Here is an 18,571-nt window from a genome sequence, read left to right as displayed (position 1 = left end):
TTAAGAATTTAGAAAGCCAACTTCCCCAGGAGCCTGAGGCTTACCCCTGCATGCCCATCGGGGTCTTACCCACTGCAGCCCCCACCCAGGCTTGCCTACACATTTTCCTCCACAGCTGCTCTTCTTTCTGCCAGGGACTGACATTTCCCAACTGTCACTTTCACAGGTAGCGGCTGCTGCTGTGCCTCTTCCATGAAAGACCATAACCTATCCTTCAGTGTTAGCTGGTATCTTAAACTGCACACAGGGGCTTCACTATCTTTACTCCTCTTTGCCTTTTACTGATTTAGGAGCTGTCATTTTCAAAGTTCCTCCTGCTGGAGTGGAAAGTTCTGGGCTGACTTTTTCATCTCCACTTCCCATTTGCCTCTGTTGGCCTTATCCTCACACGATCCCTTTGTTTGCTTTTTGAAATATTTTCAGTATTCAATGTCAGGTGTATTTCTCCATGCGAAGCACGTTAAACTCCATTATAGCATTTTTTAAATGTGTGAGATACATAGTTGATCTCTATTAGCCACTCTTATGCACAGGACCCTTGATTATTTTATGAAATATTATTACTTTGCATATTTTGTACAGTTCCTTGTGCAGAAAGGTCAAGGTCTTCCTATCACTACTACTATTATACAAAATTACCCTTTCTGCACATTTCCACTGACTACAATACTGCTTTTATTATTAACCACATTTCACATGTAGTTAGAATATGTGAAGTTTTGGGATGCTCAGTGTGTGCTAAACGTCGACAGAGGAAATGTATTATGTAATTGAATGAATAAGCATGCTGGGTTTTAGCACATGGTAGAGGAAAATTATATGTCTTCAGTAAAATGCCTGACATATGATTTGCAAACTGCAGAAAATCAAACTGATATTGGTAGCATTGGACTCTGCATTTCAGTCTGATTTTGGAAGATTAATTTGATCCGGGGTTGGCAGACTATGGCCTGCAGGTCAAAACCAGCCTGCAGCCTGTTTTTGTACAGCTCGCAAGATAACAATGGCTCTTACATTGTTTTCTTAATTGTGAAACATTTACAGACAAAGAATATGCCACCGAGACTGCATATGACCCCCAAAGACTGAAGGTCTACCTGGCCCTTTACAGGAAAAGAGAATCAAATGTCTGATTCCAGCTACCATGAACAAGAAGGGAAATGTGTTACCAGCTTAGTTACCTAAACATTGCTGACTTGCCATTCAACAACACTTTGCCTGACAGCCAACCAACAGGTTTATACCAAAAACATTCCTGGGTACAAACATGTCTGACTGTATGAGAATTCCTTTTTTGTTGGGCTCCTGTTCTTACCTGGCAGTATGATAAAGGTTTCATGCCAATATTTGCGTTTAATCTTTCAAACCAGGTCGGGGAGCACCTTTACGCCCATTTGCAAATAAAGTTCAGTGAAGTCACTTGCCCTGTCCAGGGTCACGCAGCCAGAAAATGCTGGGGATGGGAGGAACCCATCACTCAATTGCGGGAGCCTGACTGTACAACTGCACAGTGCTGTACCCAAGCACTCCTTTCGAATCCCGTAAGAATGTATGAGGTAGATTTAAGCAAGGGCAAATGGGATAAACCTCATTTCACAACATACTTGATGGGAGTTGGCCAGTTTGAGCTATATGGACTGTGTGGATTCACATTCTGAGAATTTACAGTCTGACTGACATAATGCCTACAACCTACTCTGATTGTAGGCATGATAGCATACATACACATACATACCATAGCATGTGATTTGATATTTAGGCACACAAGCATACACACACACACACATATCATAGTATGCGATTTGACATTTAAAATCCCAGACATTTCTATTTAAGTTTCTAATGAAATCTAAATGTCTAGAAATCTTGTATTAATATCACAAAACAGAGGAGGAGATTGATAATGAAATAGAAGCAAACAGATATGCATATAAAAAATCTAGAAAAAAGTTTCAACTACCTATGCTCTTTTATGTTCACAAGTGAAGTATTGTAAGATTTACAAAATACCTCAATTAATTCATTTATACCAGGTCTCCTAACATATCCTCCTAACATTTGACAATGATGTTGTTTAAAAATTTTTGTATAAAGTAAAAGGAGTTTCCTCTGAGAGATGCCCTCTCTGTGGGTAAACGCCATGTTTAGGGGGTGAATGCATGGTATAATGGAAATAGCTTAGATTTTGGAATCTGAAAGGCTGGAGCTTAAATCCCACCTGAGATAATTAGGCTTTTTGTTTTCTGTAACATTGTCTGTGAGCAACAGCATCTATGAGGACTGAAGAGATACACACAGACATATATCCATGTGCGTCCTCTGTCCCCTCCACCCACCTCTTTGCACCAGTTTGCGTCCTTTCCATGCTATGTATAAGCAGAATACAGACAGCTATCTCGATCTAAAAGTTCTGACTTTAAAAACAGAAGTTTAATCACGTAATTTGTGAGACTGATTGCTTTTTGTCCTCTTTATTGGCTGCAAAACGCTAGCAAATCATAAATAAACAATAGACAAACTCCACTCCAAGCAAAAGCCACAGCTGATAGAAGGCTCTGAGAACCAGACCTTGAAAGTAAATAGCTGTCTGGGAGTCGCTCTCTCTTTGACCAGGGAACTTGAAAGCAGTGCACTCCGACGTGCCAGTTTAACTGGATCTTTGAGATAACACAGAAAATTTCAGTTCTAATTCAGGCTTCTCCTCAAGATGAATAAGATTAGTGTGCTGATAATGGAAACAGCTGCTTGGCAGAGTTTCTTACTTTAAGGCAGGAAATGAAGCCTGAGGACAGAAGCTCTGCCTGGCTTTATCAAGGACGATAAAAACCAACACAGATTTTCAGAGAGAAATAATTTAAAAGGTCAGGCAAAGTGAGAAAAACAACCTGGAATTCCCTGAAACCAATAAAATACATCTTGCTGGCCCCATCTTCTCACTGACAGACGATTGGTAGCGAAACTTTTATTTGCTGAATCCAGAAGCTAATTGCAAGCCGTCAAGGGGTCTTGGGAAGAGCTCTGTCGGGGTTGTGGCCTGGGTGCTGCCACTTTGAACCCCACAATTCGGGATGGGTTTGGAGAGGGTGCCACCCAAATCCCCTTCGAGACCTAACAGTCATAACTCGCATGCGTGTCATATTTGAAGGCTTATCCTATATTATTTATTTAATCCTCTCAGTAATTCTGGGATGTAGATATCCAAATCTCTATTTTACACGGCCGAAAGCAGGCTTGGAGAGATCAGGGCTCCCTGGCCTTCTGGGGGCTAATTTTGAAGGGGATGACCCTCACAATGTATCCTCTGATTTCAAATCCGAGTCATTTTTCTCTAAAAAATGTGATGCATCTATAATATCACTGGCAAAAAAGTGAATTAAAATAGAAGAGAATAAAAACAAATTCTAAATAATTTTTAAAGGGAAAAATATTCTCAAATATGTATCTTAGAAAATTATGGCTTAGTGATTTTCCAAATTTAAAATGTTTACCAAATGGCTACAAGGGGCAGGGCATTCTGCTCGGGTCTGAGGGGCATAGTGGCATTTACATGGTTTGTAAGATCAGTAGTTGGGGGGCCTAAAAGAGAATGAGCTCAATATTCTAGGTTTGATCTTGCTCATTTATTAAAAGGCAACCGTTACATTTTAGTAACCATTTGGATATATTATTCTAGGCATTTTTGTAAAGGAGATGAATGAATGTCCTTTATGCATTCAGGAAGTTTATAAATTGTATTTATTTTATGTAAGAATAAACGGACTGCTTTTCAAATCATTGAGAAAAAAATATAATATCAACTCAAGGATAACTGTAATATTAAACAGATCAATACAGATTTTAAGTTCCCAATGCCCCAAAGAGATATGTGCCATTCTTAAAAATTATTTTTCCTTTTTTACAGTTTTCAAATAAAATAATTAAATAACTACGATGACCTTTAAGTTGGACATGAAAGTCTTAAAATATTTTAACATTTGCATCTGTAATTACATTCCCAATTATCTCAACAAACTTCTATATGATTTATTGCAGGATTTATTTATTTATTTATTTATTTATTTATTTATTTATTTTTGAGACAGAGTCTTGCTCTGTCGCCCGGGCTGGAGTGCTGTGGCCAGATCTCAGCTCACTGCAAGCTCCGCCTCCCGGGTTTACGCCATTCTCCTGCCTCAGCCTCCGGAGTAGCTGGGACTACAGGCGCCCGCCACCTCGCCCGGCTCATTTTTTTTTTGTATTTTTAGTAGAGATGGGGTTTCACCGTGTTAGCCAGGATGGTCTCGATCTCCTGACCTCGTGATCCTCCCGTCTCGGCCTCCCAAAGTGCTGGGATTACAGGCTTGAGCCACCGCGCCTGGCTTATTGCAGGATTTATAACCACTTTTGACCAAATGTGGATGCTGTCAGAGTCTACACTGTTATTTATTTTGTGGTAGAGCTGCCTAGTTTGAAATGCATCACAGCAGATAGTCTTTCTGTAATTAAAATTGTATTCATTTGAATTGGTCCTTATAAAACTTACAAAGTCAAATACGATAAAGCAAATGAAGCACCCGGTATCTTAAACTAATTTAAAATCCACTGGCTCATTACTGGTAATTTTTAAAACTCCATCTTTTCTTAGCCTCAGACTCACTAATGGGGACAGCTTGCCCCCCTGGACCTGAAGCACAAATGTCAAAATCAATTTCGTGCAGCTTCCTTTCCCTCACGTGGCCCTTATTTCAGTGAGTGGTACCAAATACTCCCAGCAATCAAGCCCTCCACCAACACATGTCATTCCAGATTTATCTCTTCCTTTTCACCTGCTTTCAGGAGTGACTGTGGACTCTGTTTCCTAAGTATTTTCAATATCTGTTTTCATGCAAAACTTGTTTCTCCCTGTATTCCTAGAAGTCTTCATATCCCTCAAACACACATTGCTACAACCCACTGAGTACTCGTGTATTCCACACAGGATTCACGCCAATCATTCACGATGCCACTGAAAGATCAAGCTTTCTAAAATGCAGGTGGGATTCTGTCTCTTTTGCTCTTTAGTGGAGTCTCATCGAGCAAGGACAGAAGGTGAAAGCCACATAAACGTGCAGCTGAGATTCTCCACGGGCTGCTCCTGCCCATTTCTCCAGCCCATCATCCTCCACCATGTCCCCTTCACATTTCAGCTCAGATATCCCATCACAGAAAACTATCCTGGACCTTCTGTGCTGCCCCCGCTGGATGACCATCCATTCCTGCTGACTATCATATTGAATTGTACTTACTAGTTTACAAGACTCTCTCCCTCCGGACTAGCAGAGTCATAAGAGCTGGGAATATTTTTTATTCACCTTGGTACCTGCCTGCAGCGCCTAACTCAGAACTAAGTTTGAATTGAAAAGAAAACAGGCATAACTTCCTTAATACTTGTATGAGGCTTCAGACCCACAGCAACAACCTTAATCTACAAAAACAGACACATAGCTAACATCACTTTGCCTGTATTTGAAGTAATACAAAAGGAAGTATGTCAAGAAATTATGCAAAATATATACCCTCTCCACAAACATAGCCCTTGCATCTACTTTTATTTTGGACAGTGTGCTTGAGGCCTAGAGGCTTTAGAGGTAAAACCTGTAACTTTATCCCTACAGATGTGCTACGTGGAGATTCTCATGTCCCAGCTTTATATCGAATGTGAACATCTGTGGGAAACATAAAATCATGAAAGACTTCTGAGCTGATCTGAGTGGCGATGATGTGGTGATGTGTTAATTTAGCTGGGGTTTTTGAAAATTGTTTTTCCTATGTGGAGTTTTAAACATTTTAAAGAAAGAGCTCACCTAGTCTTTTATTTCATATTTCATTTTTATTTTATTTTATTCATTTTTATTTCATAATTATGAATTGTCAGCAATTCAGGATCACATAAATGGTGACGATTCTTCCATATATATTAACTCTCTTTAAACAAAAATGCTAGTTTTTTTAAAAAAGACAGAACATGTCTTCAATTATCTTATAACTGAAAATAAAATTCTCTAAGTGTTATATATCTCTGCTTGTAAATTAAAATTACTAATTAAGATTCCAAGAACCAAAGGGAAAATAGGGTTCCCTTAATATTTCATTTTTAACACCAGAGGAAAAGAGCAATACATCGATGATAATCAGAATGTCTTCTTCTTTTTAAAGTGTTTCAGCCTCAAAATAACTTTTTGAATCTATGATTTTAAAAAAATTTTCTGATTACATATATTTTTGAGGCAGTCATCAAAGGGTCCTATTTGCAGATCACTAAGGATGTTGCTTAATCTGTCATACACAGCCAAACGTGCAAGTCTATATTCCAGGTCATGCTGTCCATCCACGGTGACAGTTGCCATCATTTACAACTTTTGTTTGTTTGTTTTTGGTCTCACTCTGTCTCCCAGGCTGGAGTGCAGTGGCATGATGTCAGCTCACTGCAGCCTCTGCCTCCTGCTTGGGCTCAAGTCATCCCTCCACCTCAGCCTCCCAAGTAGCTGGGACTACAGGTGCACACCACATCTGGCTAATGTTTGTACTTCTTGTAGAGACAGGGTTTCATCACGTTGCCCAGGCTGGCCTGAACTCCTGTGTTCAAGCAATCTACTCGCCCACCTTGGCCTCCCATAGTTGCTGGGATTAGAGGTGTCAGCCACTGCACCCAGCCTAGAATTCTATTTTCATTATTAGACTGTGAGTCCCTTGGAAGGAAACTGATCTTGTCGTCGTTGTTGTTGTTATTTCCCCATGGACCAGCACACACGACTGCTCAACACATCTGTGAGCGGATGGGAGAAGGTTTCTAGTATAATCCACAACACACCATACGCAATTTGCCGAAGAAAAGCAGCTGAAAACCCACGAAGTCTCTTTCTAACTGTCATATGAGGCCAAAGTGTTTCTACAACTTAGGGAAGTACATACAGTATGTAAAACATCTACATTCTCAGGCTGGGCACAGTGGTGCACACCTGTCATCCCAGCATATTGGGAGGCTGAGGCAGGTGGATCAACTGAGGTCATGAATTCAAGACCAGTCTGAGCAAAATGGTGAAAACCCATTTCTACTAAATACAAAAAATTAGCCAGGTATGGTGGCAGGTGCCTGTAATCCCAGCTACTTGAGAGGCTGAGGCAGGAGAATTGCTTGAACCCAGGTGGCAGAGGTTGCAGTGAGCCGAGATCACGCCATTGCACTCCAGCCTGGGCAACAAGAGCGAAACTCCATCTCAAAAAAAAAAAAAATCCACATTCTAAAAGTAACAGAAGGAAAATGTAGGCTAAACCAAATAAAATCTCTCTTTCTTGCACACTGCAAAAAATCACACATTTATATTTTACATTAAATTTAGTGAAATCAACTGTAATAATTCTTTAAGCATAAGCAAAAGACTGTCGGGTTATAAATTGCCAATGTATGTTGTACAATCTTATGCTGTTTAAAATTTTATAATTCCTTCTCAGTGGCCTTTATCCAGAGAATCATTATATTTACTCTTTATTTTAAAGGTTTAATTTTGTTTTAAAAATGATAAAAATGCTTATTTTATTTTACCACACAACTTTAAGGTTCAAAAAATCCTACTTTATGCTAATTTTTTTTTGTTTAAAGCAGTACAGTCTATATATAATGAAAATAGTTTTATATTATAATTAAAATGCTATTTTACACAAATTGTAAATATCTACAAGGTGACTAAAAAAACTCTTGCACAGGAAATGAATTTAAGTGCTTAAAATATAGATTCTTTCAGAATTGGTATTTGCAAGATTCTAATTTAAGTATAATTTCTTCTGGCAAGAAACAATTCCACTTTAACACTGGTCAGGCTCACAGAAAGACTGAATTCCAGACCAACATTTTTATGATTATGAAGTCCTTTCACTTTCATGTGTTTCAGTTTGAAATACACAAAAATAAGTAGTTCAACTAGATTGCTTTTAAGATCCCTCCAAGTGAAAAGGCCAACATGTATGAAGAGAAAAACAAAACCATATTGACTCCTGGGTTAACAGAAAGGTTAACAGGAAGTGTAGAAAGTTGCAGCTCTGATTTAGAAAAATAATACTTCTTAAATATTTTATAATTTGAGAACAAAGCTATGTAAGTTATTTATTGCCAAGACCAAATCTGAAGGAAGATACTCTAACTCTTCTTCTAAAACGTGGTGCGCATTCTAGCATCCCCCCCCACACAAAGCCATTGCCTCTCTGCCATGTTCCACTCAAAGAAGAGATACCCTGATCATGTTCCCACAAATTCCTTGGCCACAGCTGCAAAGATGTCAGAAGAGCCTCATTTACAGTGTGCACTATTGGTATTTCTGAATCATTTAACTTAGCATTAAATAGTTCTGCTGGGGGAGGCCATGGGAGAAGAAAGAAGTCAAGACTTATCGCAAAGCTATATATTTGACATCCTTTAATGCTTCTCAACCATTCACTGAAAGAGCAAGCCGTGTCTCCACCTCGTAAACCGTTTCCAGAACTCCTTGCTCAACAATCAGAAAGATGGACTGGCATGTGCCTGGTGTCACCCGAGTCCCTTTGGGACATGAAGGTCCCTCTCCGTACCCCTTTGTGCTTAGGCCTGGAGAGAGCATTCTCCTTAGGCTCTATTTTGACTCCACCTCTAGAGGACAGGAAATGATTTCAGGAGTTTCTGCCCATTCCACCGACTCCCTTTCCTGTGTCCAGCCTGGCATGGGGGTTGTGACTCTGTCATGAGCATTCTGTTTCCAGTGCCAGTGGGGCAGGGACCATGGCGAGTTCTCTGAGCTGAAGTTCGGTCTCTTCAGCAATAGAGTCTATGACTCTGTTCTATAAACGGAGTCACAGAACATTTAAAGCAAATGAGAAACACATCTTCTTCGAAAAGAAAAAGTATTCTTGTAAAGAAAAAAAATCATCATTCTAATCATTGCTAATGAAGTAAGCTGCTTGAATCTGCCTCTATGTTTATTTTACATTAAATAAGAATTTTTAGAGGTAAAACATAAATAATACAGGCTAAGTGTCTGATCAACTTCTTATAGTCAAAGGAACCTACAGTAAGTGTGATAAGGATCTACTACTGTCTCACAAGCAATACCAGAAAATCTAACATCTAATGAAAATGAGAAAAAAGAGAGTCAATATGAGCTTCCACTCATATATCATAATTAGCTTTCAAAGACTAATATAATTCATTATGAATATAAACCTTGATACGACAAAACTATGAAAATTTCATGACTTCAAAGCCTTCAATTAAAATTAAAATGCCTTATTTGAAAACCTGGTTTTTATGCACATGATAGATAAAATGCAAAAAAAAAAGGCATGAAATATTGAAATCAACTTTAACAAGCCCTAGATTTAAATAACAAAACAAAATCAAATACAGAGCTTACGGCTCAAAGAATGAGTTTTTAAACTAAAATAAGGAAAATGAGTTTTTCAGAAATTAAATATTTTTAAATTAATACAGCAGTAAAGAAAAATTACTTTGATTCTTAAATCGGATGACACATTGTTTAACTTCAAGAGGAAGTACAAGTAAGTGTTAGAATAACTTGACCCTGGATCTAGTGAACGTCCAACCCTTCTCCAAATTCAGGCAATCCAACTACATGTCAGGAAAGTTTCCATGGCCAGTAGAAGGCTTAATTCGTATTGTTATAAGACAACACTCAATTTTTCCTTACCTTTTATCCTTAGTTAGCATTTCACTTATTTTCAGAGAGTGATTAAATTGAAAGTAATACACAGGAAACAACGCTGGAGATGAAAATGCATTTCTTACCCTGGCAGAGTGGTGTGAGGGAGTCCCACTGGTACATGCCAAGTGGGTTTCGTCTACAGGTTGCGTTGCTGTGGCCGATCATTCGGTATCCAGGCTTGCAAAAATAATGCACTTTGCTTCCGACTGCGCCTGCAGTCCTGTTTAGAATACCCCCGTTCTTCAGGGGGTGGGTCAGACTGCAGTAAGGTGCTGTGGGCAGACAGACACACACACACAAATAGGTGAACAAGCAAACAAATGGCCAGTGCCATTGCCTTGGTGAGAGTCTATAAACGAACGCCTTCTGATTTCCAAACAGTAGGAAATGAGCACCTGTAGGTAAGTTTGTTCTAAAGAGCATTCCAAAACTCGAGAGTCAAGAGGCAAGTCTGTTACGCTGAAGTTGAGATCACCTGCAGCTGTGAGTCAGCGTGAAGCTAGGATCCTGACTACTGTGAGAAACATCAGGAGTATCCAATCTTCCAGCTTCCCTGGGCCACACATAAAATACATTAACACTAATGATAGCTGAGGAGCTATAAAAGAAACTGCAGAAAAATCTTATTACGTTTTAAGAAAGCTTACAAATTTGTGTTGGGCTGCATTCAAAGTCATCCCGGGCCGTATGCAGCCCGTGGGCTGCAGGTTGGACACGCTTGGTCTAGAAGGATCATTTGGAAAGACCTCACTAACCTCTCTAAAGCAGGTTACTTACTTAAGTAAGCACGTCTGTCACCAGGATAGAAGTGATAGGGGACTGTACAAGGCATCATCTTTGAAACAAAAATCTTCTCCATGTTTTTTTAAGTATTGTTAAAACAGAGAAAGTAGAAATATATAACATGTTCTTAATCAAGACCATTAACTTCTTTCCTTGTTGCTGTTGAGTGAAACTTCTGGACTGTACAATGATGTAGATTTTAACCTTCTTTTTTAATATATGGGATTTGAATGAAATCTTTGAAGAAAATGCATTCTCTTGAGTCAATAACAATCTCACAAGAGTTTTAATCATCCCCCTTTGTAAGGAGACTTTTTAGAACTAGAGGCGGGCGTTTGTGAAAATAATAGTCCCACTCTATTAGAATGTCACATTCTTTTAGCCGTAGAATGTCACATTTCTACGGCTAAAAGTCTCTGCATCTTATTTACACAAATAGACAAAGAAACCTGCTTCATTCGCACAAGGCGAGGTCACTACTGCACAAAATCCTAGGAACTCACTTCAGACGAATTTAAACAATACAACAGAGAAAATCGTTAAGAACTGGGAACCTTGGTTCCTTTTTAAAGAAGGGGATTTTAGATCTTCCACTTCCCTCTCGGGCTTCCATGTAAAAGCACACACATGCAGGTCTGACTGCCTGACATTGCTCCTTTCCTTGGAAATATATTCAGAAGAAACTTTCTGAAGGTTTTCTATCATAGTGGTGCCCAGAAGCAACATCTACGTGTCTGGCCTCAGTTGTCAACCGTGTTCCTAAGAGAAGTGTCCTCACAGAATATTCTCAGTTGGGTGAGGCTCTGAGGTACCATTTCATTTTTACAACGGGCTGATTTTTCTTAAGTGAAAATCCACTATCATAAGAATCTCTTGATTCACTCCATTGGCCCTACCATTTTCTACTTCCAGTTGTTTCTAGACCAAATTTTTCTAAGTTTTGAATGAACCAAAATACTTAGTTTAGACAAAGTGTGAGTACAATCAGGCACCCTGAATTACCAATGCCTTGGAATCACTGTGCTAGCCAAAAAAAAAAAAAAAAAAAAAGTTAATAAATTAGAAAGAACAATCAGACTGTAGATTCCTCTCCAAAGTCATAGATAAGTTAAATAAAGTCTGCAGGAAGTGAGACCATGATTTTCATTGGGTGTCACCTGTGCTTTATGACACAGCTCCATCTGTTAAGAGATACAATTTGGAGGATGAGCATCTAACCCTACAGATTCCAATGAGGTTCCATTTTCTTTTACTGTGTTTCTTCTATCGCCAGGCTCTCAAAATACCTCTTCTTTCCTAACTGACTTAGAATAAGACACAAAGGGCCCCTCAGGGGAAATCATAGCACAGAATACAAAGAGACTGGAGCACGGGCCCTGCTGGCCCAACTTCTGGCTGTGGGAAGAGGAATTCAGAGGAGCCAGGGCCCGGTCCTTCCACTCTGCTGGTGCAGCCTTGGAAAAGCCAGGATATAGAATGAAAAGTCAAGTGGGTACCCAGGGTGAGACAAGACTGGGAGAGGTGGATACTCTGGAATTTCGGGGTGAACGCCAAACTAGTCTGTATTTTCAACCTGCCCAATACAGAAGCTTTCATTTGCTTCTGGTAGCACTGAAAGGGCATTGTTAATTCAGCCTGCCCTTAGCACAGTTTATGGAGTTGTCCAGAACCACAGTTCGACAGGCATTTCTTTGTCTTTTTAAACTCAGATCTCAGCTCCCAGATTGAAGCAATTCTCCTGCCTCAGCTTCCCGAGTAGCTGGGACTACAGGTGCCCGCCACCACGCCTGGCTAATTTTTTGTATATTTAATAGAGACGGGGTTTCACCATGTTAGCCAGGCTGGTCTCGATATCCTGACCTCGTGATCCACCCGCCTCGGCCTCCCAAAGAGTTGGGATTACAGGTGTGAGACACCGCGCCTGGCCATATTGTAATTTTCTATTTAAATTGTTTCATTAAATGAAAATCACCTGTTTTAAAATACTTTCATATAAAATCTAAACCTCATTTACTTACCTGCATAGCGAATCTTGAATCCTTTCTTACTGGTGGCATGGTCAGTGGACCAGCGGAGATATAACTGATTACTCCTGCTTGTAAAATTTGATTGTTCAGTATGATTCCCACTTAAGACTACTAGGAGAGGACTTTGCCCAGAAGAACCTAAGTGAAACAGAAGAACAAAAACATTCAGAGATGAGTGAGCACCTACAAAATGCATACTAGGTTTAGCTTTTGATTACAGTAGAGTCTACATGTTCAATCAGATATTTTTATTCCAAAAGGGGACAACAAATTCCAAATGACTATAGTGACAGATGTATTTTCTGATAAAAATAAGATAATAATCTACAAAAATAATTTCAGGTGCGTATGCTATTAATGGCATCATATTTAAATGAGCTTTGTCTATAAAACAGCAGTAACTGAAAAAAATGAAAGTAATATGTATTGTGGTTAGTATTTACAATATCGCACTTATACTGGAAAATAGAAACTTTCATGTAATACTAGTGGAAGTACAAAGTAGTAGAATCACTTTGGAGGGCTATTTGTTAATATCCAGTAAAACTGAAGGTTCAGTTATATTTCTATGAACCCTAGCACATGTGTGCAAGTATTATTTATATAGTGAACATGTGTATTCTAGCACGATTTCTCATGGTAAATTTTAGATCAAACTAGTAATTTGGAGTTTTAAAAAAGAATTGAAGAGTCCATGAAAAAGAATTAGATTCACACAGCATTAAAATTAACAAACTAGCTATACACATATCCACATAAGTAATTCTTAATATAACAGATTATTACTAAAAATATATATTTAGAGATAAATATAATAGTATAACAATTATATAAAAAATAAAAAATGCAACATATAAAATGTGTATGTGTAGATGATAGATAGAGAAATAGTTATAAAACATGCATAACCATGACCCATACAACTCCAGCTTCAGAATGTAACTTCCTCTAGGAGAGGCACAAGTGGAATTGGATGTGGGTGAAACTTCTAAATTTACCTGTACACATTGGTTCTTTATAAGAAAAGGGCCTAAAGTAAATTTGACAAAGTCCTGAGATTCATATCTAGTTTTTTCATTTTTCACCTGTCTGTCTATGGTATTTGAACTTATTTTTAAAACACTGAGACAACACAGTTAATACTGAATGTATAGGTAAGAAAAGAGAGCACAGTGGAGAGTCACCCGGCATCGCCCTCGTCACCACAACCCAAAGCCATTTATCAGGAGAAACTGCTTCATGGCACTGGGGCTGCCAACGGCGCTACTCTGTCAACGAGCCCAACTCGATCTCATCCTCGTAAACGCGGTCATGGCGTTTTGCATTTCACAGTTCACTCCTAGGGAACACATTATGGACTGGGAGAAGGCGGCTCTTGCTGTTGTTCATAATACAAATGCTATGAAGTGACACCTGTCTTTGTTGTTATACATAAAATTTGATTTGTGCAAAGATGCTGAGAAACCACGCTCCACTCCCTGTGGAACTCCCAATCGGAGCAGTTCGCATGATTTGTTTCAAGTAAGACTGTTATGGACTAGACTGGGTCCCCCTCAAATTTACACATTCAAGTCCTAACCCTCAGAACTTGGAAATGCGACTTGAAAGAGAGAGAGGGAGGGTCGCTGAAGACATAACTAAGGTTAAATGAGGCAGTATGGGTGGGTCCTAATCCAGTAGAACTGGTGTCTTTCTAAGAAAAGGAGATTAAGGGAGGCTTGGAGGAGAGTCCTGCCCTGCCAACCCTTTGAGCTTCAAGGTTCAGCATCCAGAACTGTGGGAACAGAAATTTCTGTTGAGGCCGGGCGCAGTGGCTTACATGTGAAATCCCAGCACTTCGCGAGGTAGAGGCGAGTGGATCACCTGAGGTCAGAAGTTCGAGACCAGCCTAGCCAATATGGTGAAACCCCATCTCTACTAAAAATACAAAAAATTAGTTGGGCGCAGTGGCAGGGTCCTGTAATCCCGGCTACTCAGGAGGCTGAGGCAGGAAAATTGTTTGAACCCGGTAGGTGGAGGCTGCAGTGAGCCGAGGTTGTGCCATTGCACTCCAGCCTGGGCAACGAGAGCGAAATTCTGTCTCAAAAAAAAAAAAAGAAAAGATTCTGTTGAAGCCACTCAATTTATGGCACTTTGTCAGGGCAGCCCTAGGAAAGAACTATGAAACAAACAAACGAACAAAAAACCACAATCCAAAACTAGCATATTAAATAACTGGGCAACGCTGACTTTAGTCAGAGTGAAGGAGGAGGAGAAGAAATGATATTAATAGTTCTCACTGTGAAAAATGTCATGGCTAAATTTCCTGGGAGATGCCCTGCAAAACAGTGGCTTGTATTTCATAATCAAAGACAGAGTGTGTTTGGTATGTTGGTTTGCTTATTTGGTGTTTAAAAGGAGTATGTATATTCTGAGATAAAATGCCACTGGGAAATTAATTAACCTGAATTTGTGATGTTTTGAAATGTCATTTTTAATGACAGAACTCAAGAATAAAGTTTTAGTTTTTTTTTTTTTTTTTTTTTTTTTGAGACAGAGTCTTGCTCTGTCTCCCAGGCTAGAGTGCAATGGTTCAATCTTGGCTCTTTACAACTTTTGCCTCCCAGGTTCAAACGATTCTCCTGCCTCAGCCTCCTGGGTAGCTGGGATTACAGATGCCCACCACCATGCCCAGCTAATTTTTGTATTTTTTAGCAGTTAGACATGGTTTCACCATGTTGGCCAGGCTGGTCTTGAACTCCTGACCTCAGTGATCCAGTCACCTTGGCCTTCTAAAGTGCTGGGATTACAGGCGTGAGCCACCAAGCCTGGCCAATTATAGGTATTCTTAATCCAGCATCTGAACCCTCATTACGTTCTATCTGTTCTCTTTGTCTAAAATGTAACTAACCTTCTAGAAAGACTAGTCTTTAAAAGCACACATTCAAATTGGCATGTGCAGAAAACCAGCACAGCAGTAAAGGAAGGCATCCATTTCTGTTTCCAAAATGGAGACTACGTATTCTACCAGTGTACACTGTAATTTTAATTTTGACAGTCTTCTCAATCGAGTTTCATTATGATTAAAACACTGTGTTTTAAAAAGCATTATGGGCTATCCACTACTTAAGCCACAGAGAGTAATATACTCTTGAGATAATAAAGTTTAAAATCAATATATTCAACAACATGTTTTTTGGTCAACCTATGAACTATAAAAGAGCCTGTCTTACAAAAAAAAAAAAAAAAAAGAAAAAAGCATGAAATTTATTGAAAAAAAAATGTCATCACTTAAAAAAAAAATCATATAAAACTCTGACCTTTCACTTTGCAGAAAAAATTTTAAGACCAGAACAATCCTAGTCATTGATCTCTGATAATTTTCACAGCAAGTATTATGCTATTGTCTCTATTTTGCCTGTTGTTTATAATGGCTATGATCTGTCCAAATTTGTAGGAGATCAAATTGCAAGCCATGAGTGCATAAATTATTGATAAATATTTTGCTCCTGAAAGTAAGAGACTTATAAGCACGGCCAGCTATATTTCATTTCAACTACTGTGAAACGAAAGAACATGCATAAGTTCAAAATAATTATTTAAATATATTTTTATGTCCTTTGTAGGGGTATATATGTCTATATATACACAAACACAAACACAGACATACAGCCTGTGAGGCTGGATACTCTACATTTTAATTTTTGCATAATACCTAATAGGCCTCAAATAGAGTTTACCTCCCTTCCTCCTGAACAAGAGAAACCCCATTTTTATACTTGCCTAATGAGTTCCTTCTCTCTACTCTACAGACTAAAGGAAAAGTTGTAAATAATGCATGTTTGTTTTACTATACATACTAAAAAAGCCATGCTCTGAAAATGAAAATACTGCTCTCCAGTTCTCTGTTTCTATACATAAAAATGTGAGTTTAATTTCCAAGTTATTAATTCATTTTTGAAAATACATTAATTGGTTCAGTGATGTCTATCCCTACAAGCAGTTTGATTCATCAACTCAGTAAAGTGAATACAAACACACATCAAATCAATTAGAAGAATTTATTTTTCTCACTGAATTGACTGTTATTTATCTGAACTCAATGACAAGTCTGTCAAAATATGTGAAAACCCTGTTATTATGTACAACCATAATTGTATCTGGTCTAATTTTCTGGGCTATGACGGTTTTACACAAAGAGAAATATTAACATTCCTTCCATTTCAAATTGACAATTCAACCACATATTACTTTTAATCATATCACTGTTAAAATTTTCATTCAAATTGCATAAAATCATAAGACTATTGTTGAAAACATATTGCATATGTTCAGTTAATCATATTTCACCATTTTGAAGAATCACACTTTAAAAACTCCTGTAGCGTTTATCATCTAGAAATCTCCGTGAGCCATTATTTCTACTTATTTCTACTAAAATAATGATTAAAATACCTCTAGGCCTAAGTTTCCTAAAATACCTTGTGAATTGATATTACATATAGGAGAGAGAGAAAGAGCTATTGAGATCATCTTCTCTAAATCACTGTGTGAAAAAATTAAATAATGGGCTGGGAGCAATGGCTCACGCCTGTAATCCCAGCACTTTGGGAGGCCGAGGCGGGTGGAACATGAGGTCAGGAGATCGAGACCATCCTGGCAAACATGGTGAAACCCCATCTCTATTAAAAATACAAAAAATTAGCCGGGCGAGGTGGCGGGCGCCTGTGGTCCCAGCTACTCGGGAGGCTGAGGCAGGAGAACGGCGGGAACCCGGGAAGCGGAGTTTGCAGGGAGCGGAGATTGCGCCACTGCACTCCAGCCTGGGCGACAGAGCAAGACTCCATCTCAAAAAAAAAAAAAAAAAAAAAAAAAATTAAATAATGGTTAAAGAAAATTCGGTACATTTTCAGGGTGTCTTGCTAAACATTCTAACTGTTTGAAAAGTGACAATGTTAACAATCGTATGGTTTGGCTGTGTCCCCTCCCAAATCTCTTCTTGGATTGTATCTCCCACAATTCCCTCATATCGTGGGGAAAACCTGGTGGGAGGTAATTGAATCATGGGGGTGGGTCTTTCCCCTGCTGTTGTCCTGATAGTAAGTCCCACAAAATCAGATGGTTTTAGAAACGGGATTTTTCCCTGTACAAGTTCTCCCTCACGCGCACATGTCTGCTCTTGCTCTCTCTCTCATGCCTGCCACCATCCATGTAAAATGTGACTTGCTCCTCCTTGCCTTCCACCATGATTGTGAGCTCTCCCCAGCCATGTGGAACTATGAGTCCATTAAATCTCTTTTTCTTCCTAGGCTTGGGTATGTCTTTATCAGCAGCATGAAAATGGACTAATACAGTACAATAATCATATGGTAATGTTTTACAGACCACTTGATCTCTTGAGAATGTACAACCCCAAACTAGTGTATTTCTTGTTTGTTTTGGGAAAACATAAGTTAACTCAAGAGTGTATTAAAGTCTTTATGTTATTAAAATATTGTAATAGTGTTTTTATGAACGATACCGAGGTCACTGGTATACAAATATTAAAGAAACTTACCATCAAATACTTCCAGTGCATCAAATTGCTTTTCACTTTGAAATGTGTCCACAAAGATGGTAATGTTGTAGTTGGGTTCCACTTTAATACTCCAAGAGCAAGTCTGGGAGTTAAAATAATTACCAGGATACCCTGGACTGAGAATGACTCCCGATGATCCAGTCCGGACTTCATTTGCTGGGCATTGGGCTGGAGAGAAAAGTACCAGCAAAGGTTTCCTTTAATAAAATGATTCCAACTTCAATAGGATAGTTTCTATCCCTGTATAAACAAGCCAGTGAAAGGAAAAAGCTATCTTATTGAGCTCTGGCCAAATTTAATACCGGTTGCAAACACAGAGGGAGAGCAACATTGAATAATCATGAGAATTGTGCATCTTTCTCTTTGCAGTTCTCTCCACTCAGCCTGCACACTCCTTCGGCCCCTGCATCTCCCACACACCTTAATTTAGGGTAGGTGCATCATGGATTTCATCATACAATGCAAGATTTCCTAACTCTACTACAAAGAAGAACCTC

The 18,571-nt window shown here is 38.9% G+C and overlaps 1 protein-coding gene across 1 annotated transcript in view; it reads right to left on the bottom strand.

Annotated features, from left to right (window-relative positions):
- The window catches only part of CSMD1 (CUB and Sushi multiple domains 1), a 2,063,566-nt gene that overhangs the window by 148,490 nt on the left and 1,896,505 nt on the right, over window positions 1-18,571 (bottom strand). The window contains exons 47-49 of the mRNA XM_026453909.1: window positions 18,054-18,242; window positions 12,509-12,655; window positions 9,791-9,979 (exon numbers count right to left, since the gene is read on the bottom strand). Coding sequence (XP_026309694.1) covers window positions 9,791-9,979; window positions 12,509-12,655; window positions 18,054-18,242 — 525 coding nt within the window. The remainder of the gene's footprint in view (window positions 1-9,790; window positions 9,980-12,508; window positions 12,656-18,053; window positions 18,243-18,571) is intronic.

Source organism: Piliocolobus tephrosceles, chromosome 7, assembly GCF_002776525.5.
Source record: "Piliocolobus tephrosceles isolate RC106 chromosome 7, ASM277652v3, whole genome shotgun sequence".
Taxonomy (NCBI): domain Eukaryota; kingdom Metazoa; phylum Chordata; class Mammalia; order Primates; family Cercopithecidae; genus Piliocolobus; species Piliocolobus tephrosceles.
Note: the sequence above shows the minus strand (reverse complement) of the source record. Positions and strands in the feature narration are given on the sequence as shown.